Source organism: Myodes glareolus, chromosome 25 (assembly GCF_982192425.1).
Source record: "Myodes glareolus chromosome 25, mMyoGla1.1, whole genome shotgun sequence".
Taxonomy (NCBI): Eukaryota; Metazoa; Chordata; class Mammalia; order Rodentia; family Cricetidae; genus Myodes; species Myodes glareolus.
In genome coordinates, this window is record NC_142050.1 from 27,283,018 (window position 1) to 27,303,499 (window position 20,482).

A 20,482-nucleotide genomic window follows, 5' to 3' on the forward strand; every position below is an offset into this window, starting at 1 on the left:
AATATTATGTAGCCCGCACAATTTTTTTTCATTTCTCATTCCAACTCCCATTTGGTTTCCTACTGTTATTTTGAAGTAAATACAAGAAATAATAGTATAAATATCTAGTGTATTCCAAAGACATTTAGGGGGCACTAAGGATGTGACCTGTCACTGAGCAAGATCTCCAGCTATTAAAGAAAAACATGTGTGCCCTCCACTTCAGACATACACAATTTGAAAAATAAGAACCAAGGCTGGGGATGCAAGCTCGGCTACGGGTATGTGCTTTCCATGGGAGCCTCGAGTGCCAAGAAGTCAAAGCCTTCATTCTCCCCACCAACACTTTAATTCTTTCCTACCCTTTTGGTTTTAGGATGCCACCCAAGATACTGCATTTGGTTGTTAATTTTTTACCTCGGTAGGCCTGTGAGGTTTTTTGTTGCTGTTGTTGAGACAGGCTTTCACTGTGTATCCCTGGCTGTCCTTGAACTCACTCTGTAGACCAGGCTGGCCAGATCTGCCTGCCTTTGTGTGCCTCTCAAGTGCTGGGATTAAAGATGTGTGCCACCACCGCCCAGCCCTATGAGGTTTTGATATCAGTGATTTTAAGTACAGACGGCCACAGAAATGTCCCTCCTCTGGCCTCCATGATGTGTGCCCTCTTCCCATGTACACATATACATATATCACATACACACTAATATGTTCACCATCTTATTAGCTATGGCATAACTTCATAGGTGTATCATGTCAAAGGTGTTTTTAAGCTTCTGGCACGCGTAAGCACAGTTCATGTGTTTGTGACTATATGACATGAACATAGTTCACTCTCACTGAGGCTGCGTGAAAGGTGAGAAGCAGCAGGAGAAGCCACAGGAAGGAAGAACCAGCAGTTTCTTGAAGGGCCTGACTCCGAGGGTGGAACCTGCCTTTTTAAACTCTGCTCAGATGCCCACTAGGCTCCACAAAGGCTGATTGTACAGGTGGACGAGCCAGATTCACTTTGAAGCAGTGAGTTAGTGAATAGAAACAAAAACAAAGACGGGTAAAATTTTAAAAATTGGGTTTTTATTTTTTTTTCTGTCTTTTTTTCTTTCTATTTTTTTTTGGGGGGGTGCTGTTGATTCATCTTGAGATGGCTACACCACAGGACAGAACAGTGCCCCTGTAATCTAATGGCAACACAAGACCACACTCCCTCATTAAGGTCTGTTCTGGGTTTCCCACTTCAGCCCCATGTCCCAAGAAGTCAATTAATTTTCACACTTTTTAAGCAAAATACAAGTAGTCTTGTAAATACATTTCCTCCACAGCCTTTTTTGTTCTTGCCCCTCCTATGTCTGGATGAGTAATTCACTAAGAAAAAGAAATATTTAACACACATTTATATCCCTTCCACCCGCCTCAATTTTGGTTTTTCCCACCAAGGCTGATGACTTAGCTTGTGAACTGGCATGGACTCAGCAACTCAACAGATCAGGGTTGGGCTCTACAGGAATAGCAACTTTGGCCCTGGCTAGTTCTGACTCTCATCCCTGACAGTGACAAAAAGCAGAACAGGCTCCTTGTCTGGGCGTCTCTAAAGGTGGAACGGCTGGGGGTGTGCATGTGATCCTTCTACTCACGTTTAAAGGAAGGACAACAGAGGAGACATGAATGACTCTTTAATTCCAAGTGTAGCCATGTTTCTCATTTGACTTCCACATTTCCCTTAGGGAACGTGCCTGTCTCACTGTTATGTTTCTGTATGTGCACTGCATGCTGGTGTATGTCTATTGTGTGTGCGTCACCTGCTACCAGGTGAATGGTACAGTTCTGCTTTCATCCCAGCTTCCAGGGTTTATTTTTCTTTTTTTTTAATTTCCTTGAATTATTTTTCCTTTTAGAAGTTCACCAGGAACTAGTTCCCTCCCACCACGCCGGACAGGCTGCGGCCACCTTTAAAAACCGTGCTGTTTCTCCCTCACACCCCACACAGGAACTCCTCAGGATGCCTTGGGAGATCGAAGCTTCTCCCTGTCTGGCGGCAGTGAAGATCCCTCTGCCACAACGGAGGTTTCTGATTGTGGAACACAGTCTGGGTTGTTTTCTTCCTGTCTTCTAATAAAAAGACATTCCTGACGAAAGAGAAGAGACAGCTGAGAGCTGGGCTCCAGAAGACAGTGAGCAGGAAGAAGGCCACCGTGAGGCAGCACTGCGCGTTTGCTCAGGCACTCTCTGTGGGCTCTGATACAGAACTCCAGTTAACACGCACGCAAAACCAAAAGTTTGGCTTTTCTCAGCTTGCAATTAATTTCATGGCAACATCAACTTCCCTAAACCACTGCCTGCAGCATGTCTCCAGTGCTGAGCTGCAGGCACTAAGGATGATGTAAAGGTTGGGAGGAAGCCAACAGAATTGAGCCTTCCATGGTAAACCACCAGAAAAGCTCCACTTTGGTCTGTTAAATTTGGGTTTTCATGCAAGATTAGTTTTGAAAGAGGGCTTTGTTTACTAACAATGATTTAAACTCTAAGGCAAGACTGCTGAACAGATGTGCCATCTATTATAATGGCTAAAGTGAGGGCTCTGGTACCAGAATCCTACTCCTGAACTCTGCCTCCCCCAGCTTCTAACTGTAACATTTAGCAAACTGTTAAACATCTTTGACTTTCAATTTTCTTCTTTGTAAAATGAGTACAGTAGCAGAAACCCATAGGAAGATTCTTTTGGCTAATATATTCAACACACAGGAATGGTAGCTGACACTTAGTAAGGGTTTGAGGAAGGTAAGCAGAGAACATCTACAGCTAGCTGCCTACCAGCAACCTTTTGAGGTCTATCAATGCATTGACAACCTCAGACAATGTTATTACTTACTAAAGAACCAACCTTTAGAATAATTTATGGTGTGGTAAGATACTACTGAACATCACTTTGACCTATTAATGCATTCATTACAGAAACAACAAGTAAGTACCAGATTCAAAATATTGCCTATTGGATGGGACAGTAAATGTTCCTTTTTTAAAAAAATATTTATTTATTTATTTATTTATTTATTTATTTATTTATTTATTATGTATACAATATTCTGCCTGCATGTATGCCCGAAGGCCAGAAGAGGGCACCAGACCTCATTACAGATGGTTGTGAGGCACCATGTGGTTGCTGGGAATTGAACTCAGGACCTTTGGAAGAGCAGTCAGTGCTCTTAACCTCTGAGCCATCTCTCCAGCCCCAGTAAATGTTCCTTATGATGTCAAAGTGCGGGCTTACAGAACTGCCTTGCTTAGGTAATGAACTGCTAAGTAAATTTTACCACCTAGTCATTCCTTCCCTTACCCGAGCTTCTCACACATAGAGAAAGTCGACCATCAGGAGATATCTAGAGACTGCTGCTTTCCTACAGCTCCTTGGCATATTTCAATCATAGAAACAATAAGAATAAGCTGCTCACACATTAATTCTGGCAAGCCTGCCTTAGAAGATTGGTGCCAGGAATTACGGTCACCACTGTTCTCAACAAAGGTTAAAAAGTACCAACTTGATTGTTACCACACACTTATTAGGCTAGAAATAGCTATGAGGGAAAAATGTTTTCGGGTGCATCCTGCAATAGTTCCCCTCTATGGAATGGAAAATGGCATCCAGATACACAGTCAATCTGCCTGCTCTGGTTCAAGACAATCAAGGTCCTGAAAAGTCCCAGGCACTGAGATAACTGTACACTAAGTTCTTTCTTGATTTCAGTGTGAGCCTTAAATGTAACTCCATTCTCAAGCCTCCCCACCAGTCCAGAAAGAACCCGAAGCATATACAACTCACCTGGATGACAGGCACAGTGCAGGAGTCTGAGCTTGAGCTACCGAAACAACCTGGTGAAGTCTCGCAAGGCCCAGCAAACTTGCTTACATTCCTCAGCACTAGAAGAGAAAGGGTGGGTGGGTGGGGCTTGACTGCAGACAAGAGAGCCAACAGGCTGGGGAGGAGTGTAATGCCAAGGCACACTGGAGAGGGTTCCAACTCTGCTAGAAGTGACTTCCATCGACTCATGACTGAGATCTTCCCAGTACTCAGGTAAAAATGAACTTCCATAAATGAAGATAATTATAAGCTTGGTGGTTCTCAAGGAATGAACTTTGGAGACAAACTATTTAGGGCTGATTCCTGGCTCTTGTGTTCATGGGCAAGACACCCACCTTTCCCTTGGTTTCCTCATCTATTACTTCATGTTGCTCAGAGAATCAAATTCATTCTTATAAGACATTTATGACAATAGAGCAGCGAGCAAAACCAACTCAATATATGTGAGTTTCTATGACAATACTTGAAGTTCCTGACACAAGGAACCCAGAAATCCTCAAAGGAAGACAGCCAACAGGTTCCCACAAGGCTGGGAGAATTTTAACTCTATGAGCTCTGCTCACGTAGGTCTCCCTTCCCTGTTCTCACTCAAAGACAGATGCTGTTTACAAGGCCTTGTCCAGTAACTAGGACTATGGACTATCAGCCACCGATTATCTTGTGAACAGAATGCTCAGGATTTCCTCTTGGAAGGAGGGGGAGAAAGGAAAGGGTTAATACATGCAGAAAAGGAGAACAGGACTTGGTTCTTGGCAAATGATGAGATGCTCCAGCATTATTATAATATATAAGTCCAATATTCATCTGACTCTTCCCTTTGTCTGACACCCATCTAGAAACCAGCTGAGGCAAATCTCATTCTTCTAGCTATCTCCCCAACAGCTTTGCTAACCGAACCTGGGGCTAAGTCAGAGCAAGGAAAAGGAAGCACTTCCTAACACATCCTCCTGAAGCCCTCTCCTGACTAAGAAACTCAGGCACAGGGATATAGCCTAGAATTCAAGAAGACCTGCCATCCTGTGCTGGTTAAATACCAGAGGAAGTAACTGCTAAGAGCTAGCAACAGAAAAGGTATCAAACACCGATCTACAGGTTCCTTCACCAAGTATAAAGGTCCAAAATAATGATGAAAAAGCTTGATTCAGACTCCAGGAGTTGACAACAGAGTATTTCAGAAATTTTCTTCTGGTTTTTCTCCGGCATAGGCATGTAATGGATCAACAATACCCTATCTGGCATAGTGGGAGATTGAACCCAGGGTCTTCTGCATGCTATGCAAGCAACCTACCACTAAGCTATATCTACATCCCTAACACTTCTACTGATTTAACAAGCTTTACTAACAAAATTTTATTTTTTGGTCTATTTAAAAATCAACAGCATATGCTAAGGAAGCAGCCAAGTGCATGCAAGCTCATGTTATTCATGTCTCCAATATCAGGAGGGAAGGTAAGTAACCTACTAGAGGCTGCTGTGTGTGTTACAACAAACCACTAAAAGAGAGGATACACAAGGACCCCCAAAGTGCTGGAGATTCAAGATTCTTTTATTATCCCATTATCCTATATGTTTAAAACTTTACCCAGTTTTCAATGGAGATCTTTCAATTTAACCCAGACGGAGAAATACCTCTATTTTTAGCTCCTTTTTTGAAAGTGAGAAAAAAGAGCATTAAAATTGAGTGCTGATGGGGCTGGAGAGATGGCTCAGTGGTTAAGAGCATTGCCTGCTCTTCCAAAGGTTCTAAGTTCAATTCCTGGCAACCACATGGGGGCTCACAACCATCTGTAATGAGGTCTGGTGCCCTCTTCTGACCTGTAGGTATACACACAGACAGAATATTGTATACATAATAAATAAGTATTTTAAAAAATTTTTAAAAAAAGAAATTGAGTACTGAGCATGGTGGGTTCCCTTAATCCAGCACTTGCAAGGCAGAGACAGGAGGATCTCTGTGAGTTCCAGACTAACTTGGTTTACAGAGTAAGTCCTAGGCAAGCTATGGCTACATAAGGAGACCTTGTCTCAAAAAACCAAACCAAATTAACTAACCAATCAAATAAACTCCAAATAAATAATGTTTAAAGGCAAGAGAACTGTGGTGAATAGCAAAGTAAGTATGGTGATTTGAGTAAGGCTGGACCCCATAGACTCATATATTTCAATGCTTAGTTACCAGTGAATAGAACTGTTTGAAAGGATTAGAAGGATTAGGAGGCAGGCCTTGTTGGAGCAAGTGTGTCACTGGGGTTTCAAAAGCCTATGTCAGGCCCAGGCCCTTTCTCCCTGCTGCCCGTGGATTAGGGTGTAAAGCTCCCAGCCACAGGGCCATGCTCCCAATGGTGGTTTGATAAGAATGACCCCCACAGGCTCATATATTTGAATGCTTAGTCACCAGGCAGTGGAACTCTTTGAAAGGATGAGAAAAATTAAGAGGTATGGGCTTGTTGGAGGAAATGTGTCACTTGGGGTAGGGTTTTAGGAGTTTTGAAAAGCCCATGCCAAGCCCAGAGCCCATCTGTTTCTCTCTCTGCTTAAGAACCAGGACGCAGACCTCGTGGCTACTTCTCCAGCACCATGTCTGCCTACATGCCATCATGCTCCCCACCAAGATAATCATGGACTGACCTCTAAAACTGTGAGCAAGCCCACAATCAAATGCTTTATTTTTGTAAGAATTGTCTTGACCGTGGTGTCTCTTCACATCAGTACAATAGTGAATAAGAGAGAAGCTGGAGCCAGGTGGTGGTGGCGCACGCCTCTAATCCCAGCACTCTGTGAGTTCGAGGCCAGCCTGGTCTACAAGAGTTAGTTCCAGGACAGGTTCCAAAGCTACAGAGAAACCTTGTATCAAAACAACAACAACAAAAACAAAAAAGACACTTTAAGCAGGGCTTAATGGGCCATCTTGGTAGAAGCATGGAACTGATGATTGCTTATCATGTTTTTTCTTTCTTTCTTTCTTTCTTTCTTTCTTTCTTTAAATATTTATTCATTTATTATGCATACAATATCTGCCTACATGTGTGCCTGCAGCCCAGAGAGGGCACCAGATCTCATTACAGATGGTTGTGAGCAACCATATGGTTACTGGGAATTGAACTCAAGACCTTTGGAAGAGCAGGCAATGTTCTTAACCACTGAGCCATCTCTCCAGCGCCTCCCCTTTTTAAAAAATATTTTTATTAATTAATTAATTTATTTATTATGTATATGCCTGCCGGCCAGAAGAAATCACCAGACCTCATTACAGATGGTTGTGAGCCACCATGTGGTTGCTGGGAATTGAACTCAGGACCTCTGGAAGAACAATCAGTGCTCTTAACCTCTGAGCCATCTCTCTAGCCCTCATGGTTTTTTTTTTTTTCTTCAGGAAAAAAAAAAAGATGTATTCTAGGATGATAAAGTTTAGCTTTCTTCAACTTGACCAAATAAGAAAGTTGGAGAATTCATCACCAATACCATTTGCAGAGCAGGCCAGGACTTGCTACAATGAAGCTGAACCAGTTCACCCTCCCTGCTAGGAGAGCAAACAAAACAGCATGTTGAGGCAAGAGTTAGAGGACCTTAAAACCAAAAGGGAGACTGAGTCATGCACAGGTTCAAGAACAACACACACTAGAGAATTACTAAGAGAAGGTGAGCAATCTCAAACCCCTTTTTAGCTCAAGACCACACACACACACACACACACACACACACACACACACACACACACACGCACGCACGCATCTGCCCCAGCCTGCTCTGAGAGCTGCAGAACTTGCTCAGCAATGAAGGTCAAGGCCACTTGGTTCAGTTGCCTTCTCACTGAGCAAGGACCAAGGATATGGTTATCCACAATACTGCTTTACTGAGAGCCTTTTCTCTAGCCCTTTCACAAACTAGAATGATGTCTGTGACCTTGATCTTAGACTTATTCATTATTCTATCCATTATATATTAGCCCCATCAAAAGCATATGGGCCTGTAGAGACATATTCCAGAATGTGTGGGTGGCTGCAGTAAAGCCGGCAGGAGACATGCCCCAGCTAGTTTTGTAAATAGGCAATGACAGTCTGGCAGTTTCTTTTCCAAACAAAAAGGAGTTAAACTTCATGGACCATCTATTATGTGTGGGAGATTCGGGGTTCCATTTGGCATCTCTTAATGACCTTATAGGGTAGAACTAACCTTATTTAAAGATGAATTAACCAAAATGAAAATAACAGCATAATGACAACAGTCTCTGGAGGATTTCCCCTAGGCTTCCATTTGCTTCAAGGAAATTAGAGCCAACAAATCATGGTTTCTGTTGACCAGCAAGATGGAACAAACAGAAGCAGGGAGAAGCAACTTTCTCCTGAGACCACAGTCATGTGAAATACCACCCGTACTATAAAGTCACAATGAAAGGAAATCAAATCATTTCACAGGGTCACCCCAGGCTATATATGCTTACCTGGTACAAGGGAATCCCTATTTTGGAGAAATGTATCATCAAGACCAGTTACTGTGCTAATTTTCAGCCATGCATATCAGCTGATAGGAACTTAAAATATCAGTTCTAGGGCATAACCTTTAAACACTTAGTAAGCTACAAAATAACAGTTCTCCCCACCCCCTCCAACATTTAGCTAAGACATATAGTTTCAGGTACAGGGTGACCTGAAACTATATAGTTCAGGTTGGCTTTGAACTTACAATGATCCTCCTGCCTCAATGTCCCTATCCCCTTTTAAGACAGTTTCATGTAGCTTAGATTGGCCCTGAACTCCTTATGTGGCTGGGGGTTTATTTTAAATTTAAATTTATCACCTTTGCACTTCCATCTTTCCAGTGCTTGGGCTAGGATTACAGACCTAAGCCACCACACCCAGCTCAGAGACTGAATACTGCTGTCACATCAGCAACCGCCAAAGAAGTTTACAAAACTGCAACAACATTGCAGAAACTCCCATGGAATCTCAAATACTCCAAATGCCCAAGACAGTCTTGAAAAGAGGCAGCAAAATTGGAGGTCTCATAATCCCTGATTTCAAAATTCATGATATCGTTACAGTAATCAAAACAGCATGACCAGCAGTGAGATAGACAGCCTAGAAGCAAATCCTCATGTATATGGTCAAGTATTTCTTGACAAAGGAGCTAAGACCATTAAAAGAGAAGGAATAGTCATTTGAATAAACGTTGTTACAAAAACTGAATAGTTACTAGCAAAAGAAAGACATGCCCTAATATTATATGAAATAAATAAGCTAAATGAAGGAAAGAGGGAGAGAAAGGGGGAGGGACAGAAGGAAGACAGATGAAGTATTATAATTCTTCACAGAAAACCTAGGGGAATTTTTACAATGTTGGATCTGACAATTCTTGGCTAGGATAAGAACACAACAAACAAAAATAAAAATGAATAAATTGAACTACAGTAATATTAAAACCTTTAAGAAATTGGCAAAACAGCTCAACAACAGAATGCTTGTAAGGCGCTCTATCCTTAGCACTGCAAAAAAAAAAAAAAAAAAAAAAAAAAAAAAAAAAAAAAAAAAAAAAAAGCATGTCCTAACTGAACATCAAAGGATACAACCAACAGAGCTAAAAAGCAGCCACAAGATGGGAGAAAAAAAACCTACAAATCATGTATCTAGTAGGGAATTAACAGGCCCAACAGTAGCTAGGAAGATGCCTCCCACTATGATCCTAGCACCAGAGAGGCCAAGATGGGAAGCTCACCATGGGCAGTAAGCTCCATCCAGCCTGTGCTATACAGTAGGGCCTTGTCTCAAGAAAGAAAAAACAAAACAAAACAACAAAACCACCCAAACAAACAAAAATCCCCAAACACAAAAAGGTCATGGGACTTAAAGACTTTTTTCTTTTTAAAAGATACAAATATCCAAAAAGGATACTAGGCTTAAATTGCTAAAGTAGCTGGAGTAAGAGCTGGGAGACAAAGAGAAAAAGAAACCCTGTCCTCAAAAACCATAAACAAACAAACAAACAAATAAATAAAAAATAAAGAGTCCACAATAAAACATTTTGCCAAGTGGTGGTGGCACATACCTTTAGTCCCAGCACTCTGGAGGCAAAGGCAGGCAGATTTCTTAAGTTCCAGACCAGCTTAGGCTACAGAGTGTGTTCCAGGATAGCCAGGGCTACAAAGAGAAACCCTGTCTCAAAAAACAAAGCCAAAAATTCCCCCAAACCAACCCAACAAAATAGCCTGGAGGAGTAGAGGGACAGAAAACTGTAATTAAGACATTACTATGCGATAGGAGAAATCTATTTTCAATAAAAGAAAAAAATACTGGGGGGAGGGGGAGAGCCACTTTGTTATTTAGAACAAGCACTGCATCAGTCCATTAAAAATTAAACAAAAAAACCTTGAAGTCCACTAGCACCTCCAATATCAAAAAGGTTGATAAGGATGTGGAGAAACTGAAACGCTGTACACACCTAGAGGAAATATAAATGATGAAGGTACTCTGGAAAATAATGTGGCTGTTCAAAAAAATTCTTTTTCCTTTCTTTTTTTCCCCCAAGTACAATAGTTTCCAGTCTAGCAATTTCACTGCTGGACATAAACGCAAAAGGAATGAAAGCAAAGTCTCAAAGAGTGTTTGCATATCCATGTTTTAATTTGTTTAATTTATTATTTTTCCAATCGGGCATGGTGGCACATGCCTTTAATAGCATAGGCAGAGGCAGGTAGATAGATCTCTGAGTTCCAGGACAGCCTGGTCTACAGTGAGTTCCAGGATAGCAAAGAGCTACACAGAGAAATCCTGCTCAAAAAATAAAACAAGACTTATTTTTAATATTTGTGTCTGTGTGTGTCTGTCCGTTTATCCAGCGGCCAGAAGAAGGTGCTGGATCCCTTGTGACCAGAGTGATTTTAAGCTGCACAACATGGGTGCTGGGCACTGATCTTGGGTCCTCTACAAGAGCAGCAAGCACTCTGAACTGCTGAACATTCTCTCTTTAGCCCCCAAATTTATCTTTAAATTAATTTATTTGTAGGTGTATGTGATTAGAGGACAACTTGCCTGGAGTTGGTTCTCTCTTTCTACCATGTAGATCCTGGGGATTGAAGTTAGGCTGCTGGGCCCAGACACAAGCCATTTTTCTCTTGTTTTTTTGAGTGAGGGATCACTATGTAGCCCTGGCTGGTCTCAAACATGCTATGTAGACCAGGCTCACAGAGATCCTCCTGTTTCTGGCTTGTGGATACTGGGATTAAAGGTTTGTATCACCATATTGGGCTCACAAATCCATGTTTTAAGAGCTATGTGTAATAACAGTATCCATGTGTGTAAAGGAGTTTCTAAACTGCGTTAACTGAGGAGGGAAAATCCACTCTAAATGTGACTGAGTACAAGAGAAATCCAGCTAACTACTGATCACAAATGAGATGTGCCTCCCGAGCTCCCACACCTTAACTCCCCCCTCCCAGATCCTCCAGAGCTAGAATTACAGATGGGTTGTGAGCTGCCTCTGAAGGATCTGAACTTGCCAGACTCCCAGCACCCATGTATCTTGTCCTGATACTCTTCTGTCTGCCTCTGCTTCCTGGCTACCATAAAACGAGCAGCTTTGCTCTATGTTCTTCCAACATGACATTCCTTTCTCATTATGGCCAAAAATTTTATAAAGTAAAAGCATGTGTCACCATGTCTGACTTGTACGATTTTCATCTATCACATGTACTTCTGTTTTTAGTGACTATTTACTAATGCAGACATATAATGAATTATTTAACCATTCTCTATTGATGGATAATTTTATTTCCAGGTTGTTTTTTTCTTCTGACATTATCAACCTTGCAACAACACTCATTCTTTGGTTTACAAATCATCCCACAAGTGTATGAATAAAAGCCTGTTCTTAATATTTAGCCAAATTTTAAAGGTTCTTCCTATCAGTTACAAAATCCAAATCAAGTTACTGCCATGAATACTATGTAGAGACCATAATGTCTCACAGACTTTGAATCAAGGTTACATTTAGAAAACAACACTGAATTTTAATTTTGAGATTTTAATACTGAAAAACTGAATACCCATTTCCTAACAGGAGCAATAAAAGGGATGAGTACACTTTAATGCCTGTAAGACAGTAACTAGGAACACAGTCACATTACATTTAAATTAAGATATAATGCATTGTAAATGACCCAGGAGCCTAAAACATCTCAGAAATGTTTTATTTCATTTGCACAGTATTAAAACTTTAAAATTTCAAAAGAATCTGAGTGTTTTTAGGTTTGGGCACTGTGGTATTTTGAAAGTAATTGACCCCCATAAGCTCAGAGAGTGACACTCTTAGAAGGTGTGGCTTTGTTGGAGTAGATGTTACCTTGATTAGAAATTATGTCACTGTGGAGGTGAGCTTTGAGGTCTTATATGCCCAAGCCATGCTCACTGTCTCAGTCTACTTCTTGTTGCCTTCTGATCAAGATGAACCCAGCACCATGTCTGCGTGCGCCTCCATGCTCCCCTCCATGATGATAACATGAAGTATAAGCAAGCCAGCCCTAATTAAATGCTTTTCCTCTCTAGGAGTTGCTGTGACCATGTGTCTTTACAGCACTAGAAACCCTAACTAAACAGGCACTCTAGTTGATTAACTGAAGGTCACATCACTCGTACACCATGGTGAAGTTGCCACCCACTGACTTTTATTTATTATTATTATTATTATTATTATTATTATTATTATTATTATTATGTATACAGTGTTCTGTTTGTCTGTATGCTTGGTGGCCAGAAGAGGGCACCAGATCTCATTACAGATGGCTGTGAGTCGCCATGTGGTTGCTGGGAATTGAACTCAGGACCTCTGGAAGAACAGTCAGTGCTCTTAACCTTTGAGCCATCTCTCCAGCCCCCCCACCCACTGACTTTTTATGTCGATTTGTGAAAAGCAAATCTAAGTAGTTATTTTTTTCTACATAACCCAGCCACTCTCTTCCTTTCACAAGGCCCAGCAGCACTCACCTAGTGACTTGTTTGTGGAAATCTGTAAGCTGCTTATGTGTCACTGTGACAGCTCCCACAGTCGTCTCCTTTGGCAAACCTTTCAAGGAATTCTCTAGCCACCGACAGAAGGTCTGTAGAGAGAAATTAGATGCAAGTTTTAAAAGGAATAAGATCACTTATCTGGCACCTACAGATGCTAACCAACCCCAGAGGAGTTCCCTTGAGTCGGGCCAAATAAGATTAACAAAATACTCTATCCTAGGCCTTCAAATGTTCTGGGTTGAACAAAACAAAAGCAGGTCTATCTTCTCTTCAGAGGGACAGAGGGCAGCCATCCTTGTAAGTGAAGTCTCTTCTGGATGAGATTCTTGGTATGTTCCTACCATTAATATATTTATTTTGAAAAATTACTAGGTGTCAGAAAACTCTTAAGATCAAATAACTTAAAGATCAAAATCAATTTAAAATAAACATCTGGAAATCAGAAAGACCAAGGAAGGTGTTGCTAGCATGTTCCTACAGTCTAACTTTGAGAAGACAGAAGCTCAGAAAAGATCAAATCAAATGATGAAGAAATGAAGGAACACCTATAGATATTACAGACAAGCAAGGTATAATTGAAAATATTGATAATGACTGTCCCAAAACAGCTTAATTTTTTATTTTATTTTATTGTATGTGTATGTGGGGTGAGTATACTGCCTGCATAAATATCTGTGTATCACATAGTACAGTGCCTGTGTGTGGGGCCAGAAGAGGGTGCTAACTCTCCTAGAACTGGAATTGCAGATGGTTGAGAGTCACCATGTGGGTAGTGGGAATCAAACCCAGGGCAGGTGAAAAATTAGCCAGTTTTCTTAACTGCTGAGCCATCTCTCCAGTCCACAATGTGTGGCTTACATAGTCAGGTATGGAGACACATGCCTTTAACCCAAGCACTGGGAGATGGATGCAGGTGGACTGAGAATTTCTGACCAGTCTGGAATACGTAGGGAATTCCAGACTAGCTTAGACTATACAGTCAGATCCTGTCTTAATAAAAATAAAAAACAAATCAAACATCAACAAGACATAGACACACACCCTCTCTGTACACACTCACACTGTCTCTTTTTGCTTTGTTTCTGTAATATGAACTAAACACAAACCCTCAGCTAACCTAAAATTCACTATGTAACTAACTAGGCTTGCATCAAACCTGTGGTGATCCTCCTGTCTCTAGCTCCCAAGTGCTGAGATCAGCTGGGATCACAGTGTGTGTCATTATGTTCCTGTATTTTTAAAGTAATAAAGCAGATAGAAAAATAAGGAACTCAGAATTGAGCAAATGAGAATTTTCTTCTTTATAAGTTTTCAAAATAGTACCATGGCCTAAATGGACTTCCTACTCTAGGTATCTATATAAAATTTTTTACTATAATTATGAATTGTGATACTTAATTAGGAACATGCTCAAATTGCAGTTAACTAAACCTGAGTTGCTTAAACCATGTATTTTAAAGGTTCCTTTAAACAATTATCAAACTGGCGGTGATCAAACAAAAACACTTCTTTTTTAACACACACACACACACACACACACACTCGGCACACACAAATGCATGCATCCTTTTTATAATTGTACTGTTATTTCTTGGGGAAAAAGTCAGGAATGTATGGTTTCTGGCTGGGTTGGGTGATACAGAAACCATATCAGAAAGCCTCGAGAATCAGGATTGTAAAATCATCCCGCCCAGGGACTGTATTCAGTTTCCTTGTAATATCTACCTGTGAACTAAACAAATAAATAACTGAACTATAGTACCATTATGCATTTTTACTATTTATTTATTGGTTCTGGAAGATAGTTCATTTAGGCCCTGCTGTGTATTTTCATAACTGGCTTATAAATTAACATTAAAAATTAAAAATCATATTTTTCAAAATAATTTATAGGGTATTATACTATGTCACTATGCTCAAAGTTCTGACATGGTGGTTGGAGCTATGACTCTGATTAAGAATTTGCTTCTCTTGCAGAGGACTATGGTTTGGTTCCCAGCACTCAAGTGACAGCTCACAACTGTCTATTCCTCTAGTTCTAAGAGAAGCAATGCCCTCTTCTGGCCCCTGCAGGTACTAGGCACATGTGTTGTAAACATATACAACAGGCATTCATACACACATAAAATAAAAAATCTTCTATTTCTATATAGTAGGCATACTATCACTTATGATTCCATAGCTAGCACTAAAACCACTCGAGGAAGTGAGGGTCATCTGACTGCAGTACCTGTCACCACTGAGCATGAGGGTCGAAATAACCTGTGCATTATTACACAGCCTTAGAAAATTTCCAAGGCTGTGGTACAGACGAGTTGTGTACCACACCCTTAGCATGGATGAGCATCCCTCCATTCCACGTTGAATGGAAAAAGGACCCAGTCAAATCTAGGTGTATATACCATGGTTTACTTCTAAAACTTGCATCCCTACAGAAGCTCTGGTTAATTTAGCACCAAGGATCAATGTCATCCAGTATAGAGTCCAGAGTGATTGTACATTTCTTGAATAATCTGCATCTGGATATAACTAATATATAAGTATCTCTGCCAGGCAGTGTTGATGGACACATGCCTTTAATTACAGCACTCAGGAGGTAGAGACAGGCCGATCTCTGTGAGTTCAAGGCCAGCCTGGTGTACAATTTCCAGGACAGGCTCCAAAGCTACAGAGAAACCCTGTCTCAAACACCCCCTCCCCAAAAGTATCTCTCATAAATGAATAGATTTCCCATGGACTAGACACAAGCGAATCCAAAGCTTAGTACACACTTCTGATGATATCACAAACCTCAAGAATCCAATAAGGAATTACTAGCTTTCAATGGGCCCCTTTACTTACAAATTAAGCTTAGTGATGTGTCTAAATTTGGTTTCAAGGACATATACAATACAGCTGGTTCAAACTTAGGGCCAGTTTCAAGAAACCAAAGCTTATTAGGTTTGGGGACTGTGAGAACCGGCACCTTACCAAAGAAACTTACCGGTCTGTCAACCTGCATGATCTCCCAGAGCACCTCAGCCACATCTGGTAAGGTGTAAGGGGGCAGACAGAAGCAGCATGTGTGGAGCAGCTGGCTTACAAGCTGCTGTCCAAGCTGGTTCATCACCTGTCCAATCAGTTCCTTACGCAATTCAAAATCCTCTTCATGCTGTAAGACAACAGGAGCAGACACTAGGAACAAGGGTTGTGCAGTATGCAGCACTTAGCACAGACAGCTCACATCTGGAGGTTAGTAACTTGGTCAGTGACTGATCCCCTATGGCACAGGTCAATTAAAACAAACCAAGTACACAAAAGAGACAGAAAAAAACCGCCAAAAAAGGCATGTTTATACTCACATCATTTGCTACTCCTGTGTGGATGAGGTCTCGTAGGAACCTCATGACACTGCAGTTGGCATCTCGGTGGTCCAAGGTGGTGGACGCAATGGCCCACTGTAAGATGGGGATGACTACTTGGCTTCTCAGTAAGGTGACAGGGCTACGTTGAATAAATCTGGTATGTGAGGAGAAGTTAGGTATTAACAAAATTAGGCTACAAAAGCAGCCAAGATAAAGGATAAAAACCATGGAAACAGTAAAGGCCACTGGGTGCTAGGAACTCTAGGGAGGAGGGTTAATACAGAGCACAGAAGACTCCTAGTAAGATCACAGCGGTGACCACTCCTTAGACCTTCTCAGAACCCAGAGTGCACAAATATCAGAAATGAATCCTAATGTCCACTCTAGAGTCTGTGTTTCAAAAACAAATAAGTGTAGGAGAATGGATTTTAGTAAATGGATCATTCTGGAGGAGAACGTTGATAAAAGGGGAGGCGTGTATGCATGCGCACGTGGGGGCAAAAAAGGAACAGGGAAACCATACTTTTCACAAAATTTTGCTGGGAACTTGAAGTTATTCTTTCTTTCCGTTTTTTCTTTCTATTCTTTTCTTTTTTTTTTTTTAAAGAACCTTGGAGACCTTCTGCGGATATGGGCACTGCCCGGCGTGAGAGCTCACTGGATGGCACCCAACGGTGGAACCTCTCTCCAAGTGAACCCATTCCAAGGAGCCCTGCCCTTGAAGTTATTCCTTAAAAACTCTTTATACATACATACATATGTACGTATATAAAAGGGGGAGACCAGTGAACCAGCTATTCTCAATTTCAACTAAAGGAGATCTGGAATTACCTGGGAGACAGGCGTCTGGGAAGGCCTGTGGGGTTATCCTGATAAGGGTAACTGAGGTGGGAAGGCCCACTTGTTTTGGGTTGAGATCTTAAGCTGCATAAAAAGGAAAGTCAGCCTAGCACAGCTGCTTAAGCTCCCACTGCTGTGACTTCCCCACGGTGACGGACTAAAGTATCAGACCATAAGCAAAAGGAAAACCTTTCTTCCTTAAGCTGCCTGACAGGATATTTCATCACAGAAAGAGGAAAATTAATTAGCAGTCAGACGAAGCTGGACATGGTGGTGCACATCTTTAATTCCAGCAGGCAGATTTCAGCCAGGCTAGTCTACATAGTGAGCTTTCAGGACAGTCAGGGACATGAAGGGAGACTCTGTCTATAAAATAAACAAAAACTAGGACTCACTGGTTCTATCTTAAGGATGTTCAGTTGCTTCAAGAAGTGGAGTGAAGCAGAAAACAGCGAGAGCAGCATGAGACAGTAACTCTACTGGGGATCACCTGTGTGTGCTGGTAGTTCATGTCAATTTGGAACAAGCTACAGCCTTCTGAGAAGAGGGAGTCTCAGCTGAGAAAACGCCTCCATAAGATCAGGCTCTAGGCAAGCCCGTAAAGCCTTTTCTTAATTAGTGATTGATATGGGAGGGCCCAGCCTATTGTGGGTGGGTTCTATAGGAAAGCAGGCCGAGCAAGCTAGTAAGCACCCTCCATGGCCTCTACATCAGCCTCCAGGTTCCTGCCCTCACTGCTTTAGATAATAACTGTTATATGGAACTGTGAATGAAATAAACCTTTTCCTCCCAAAGTTGCTTTTGGTCAGTGTTTCATCACAGCAACAGTGACCACAAAGACACTGGGTAAGCACTATTTTTTTTTTTTTTTCATTTGATAGTGGGCACTGAGCTCGGAGTCTCCACTTAGACACATTCCTAGCCTGCCTAAGTACATTTTTATCTTGTGCATATTCCTTCCATGTTCCCACCTAATACCCCCTCACCTCTGCATATGGGGCAGCTCACAAAAAGGCTATGAATCATTAAGCTACTCTTCCTGATGACCTCATTTTATAGAGAAGGAAATAATAAAATGTCAGATGGCAAAATTAAGCAGTGACAAGAGATGAGCAATTAACATTAAAAAGTCTTGTTCTTCAGAAGGACTTACCGGGTGGCTAACCTGAATAGGTCATCTACAGTGTCAGGGTGATTTTGGAGGCCATTCTGCTGTTCTAGGAGCTGAAAAGTGGGAATGCATAGTGCCTAGAACAAAACAGTAATTTTAAAACAAAAGGTTAAACCTAAGTGTCAATATTTAGACTTGCCAAACATCATAGCAAATACAAGTAGAGGAAGCACGTAGGAAATGACAAGATTGTGATAGGCAGAATAGAAAAAGAGAACTCTTGATCAATTCAAAGAACAAGCTTATATGTTTGAGAGAGAGAGAGAGAGAGAAAGAGAGAAGAAGAAGAGGAGGAGGAAGAGGAGGAGGAGGAGGAGGAGGAGGAGAAGGAGAAGAAGAAGAAAAGACCAAAGATCAAAAAGTCACCTATTAGAGACTGAGGAAGGAGTCAGCTCAGTAGGGAAGAACATCTGATATGCTAGTGTGAGGAACTGAGTTTGGATCTCCAGTGCCTGCATAAAGAGCTCGATATGCCTGTAACCTCAGTTTTTTTCCTTTTTTTTGGGGGGGGGGGGGTGGTTAGACAGGCAGATGCTAAAAGCTTACTAGCTAGCTGGTCTTGTGGAAAAAGCTTTGGCTTCAGTGAGAGACCCTATCTCAAGGTAATAGGCAGAAAGCAGGAGAAAGACACCTGGTGCTCTATTCTTGTCTCCAAATGTATACACACACACCTATACACTGATGTGCATATCATACATGCAATACACATAACACACACACAGAAGACATTTAAGGGACAAAAGTACAGAGTTCAGTTGATGCGACGAATTGATTATGTCTCATCCCCACTTAAAATCTATTTACTTTGGAAGATAGTGTCATAGAGCTCCTGAAACTGGGGTCACAGTATACCAAGGTCGGTCTCAAACTCATAGTAATCCTCTTGCTTCAGATTCCTGAATAATGAGAATATAGGCATGCACCATTATATTTGAATTTTTCATGGAATGTTTAAAAACTTATTTGTGTGTTTATGAATGTGGAGGTCAGATGACAACCCTAGATATGGATCCTTTGTTGTTTTTCTGTTCATGTGCCATCCAGGTCTGAGAGCTTCAATTTCCACAGGAACCATGAGATTATAGATGCTTACACTACTGTATCTGATAGGAATTACGGGTTCTGAGAATTCAAACTCAAGTCCCTATGTTTTTGAAGAAAGCACTTTACCTAGTGAGCTTATTCTTCAGCTTCTTGTTGATTTTAGGCCAGGCTGGCCTCGAACTCAAGAGGTCCGCATGTCTCTGGAGTGATGGGATTAAAGGCGTGCACCATCACCACCTGACTCTACTCTTTATATATTTTTGAGATAAGATTTGGTTATGTAGCTCAGACTGGCTTTCAACTCACAAAATACCTATAGTCACAAGATACCATACTTGGCACGGAATTAGAAATTTAAAAACAAATTTTCTTTAAGGACTGTTTTATGTGTAGGAGGAATATTTTGCCTATGTGTTACGTATGTACACCATCTGCATGCCTGGTGTCTTTGGAGGTCAGAGGTGGTATCAGACCCCCTGGAACTGGAGCAATGGAGCTGAAAGACATGGGTGCTGAGAACCAAACCCAGGTCCTCTGCAAGAGCAGCAAGCGCCTAGTCCAGCATTAGAGAAGAATGTTGGACGAGATGCGGTCTAGTCATCAAACCTGGTATCTGAGTTTCATCTTCTGGGCCCACATGATGGAAGGAAAGAATCAACTCCCTAGCTGTCCTCTGACTTCCACACTCTGTGATATGTGTACCCCACACCCCAACAAATGCAGTAAAGAAATTAAAATGCCAGGCATAGTGGTATAAGCTTGTAACCTCAGGACTTGGAAGGTAGAGGCAGGCAGATCTCTGTGAATTTGAGACCAACCTGGTCTACATAGTGAGTTCCAGAGCACATAGTGAGACCCTGTCTAAAATAAATAAATAGAAAAAAAGAAAGACAAAACAAAGGGCCCCAGGCCCATAAAGCCTGGCATATTCTCTCCAGGAAAAACACACCTGGAGCATGTCTAATAATCCCTGCCGACAGCCTTCTTCCATGCCGTACTCATCCACAAGGATACTGCCAAGGTACAGGAAACAGGAATGCTGATGTACACGGTACACATTCACCATCTGCAAGAAGAAACTACCCAGTCAACTCATCCCTCATCCCTCAGAAAGTATCTGGAGTATCAACAATCTATCTGCAGGATGAAAATCAGATGGGTCTTCTCTTTCTTTTTTAAAAGATTTGTTTATTTACTATGTATACAGTATTCTGCCTGCATGTATGCCTGCAAGTCATAGAGGGTGCCAGATCTC

General features: G+C 41.5%; 1 protein-coding gene across 2 annotated transcripts in view; it reads right to left on the reverse strand.

The window, feature by feature from the left end:
- Positions 1-1,028: 1,028 nt before the first annotated feature.
- Positions 1,029-20,482, reverse strand: part of Tnpo3 (transportin 3) — a 75,609-nt gene continuing 56,155 nt past the window's right edge. For both annotated transcript variants that reach the window (XM_048451052.3, XM_048451054.3), the window contains 7 exons: positions 20,177-20,293; positions 18,166-18,260; positions 16,170-16,326; positions 15,812-15,979; positions 12,805-12,917; positions 3,791-3,888; positions 1,029-2,099 (listed from right to left, as the gene is read on the reverse strand). In XM_048451052.3, coding sequence (XP_048307009.1) covers positions 3,828-3,888; positions 12,805-12,917; positions 15,812-15,979; positions 16,170-16,326; positions 18,166-18,260; positions 20,177-20,293 — 711 coding nt within the window. In that variant the 3' untranslated portion in view covers positions 1,029-2,099; positions 3,791-3,827. The remainder of the gene's footprint in view (positions 2,100-3,790; positions 3,889-12,804; positions 12,918-15,811; positions 15,980-16,169; positions 16,327-18,165; positions 18,261-20,176; positions 20,294-20,482) is intronic.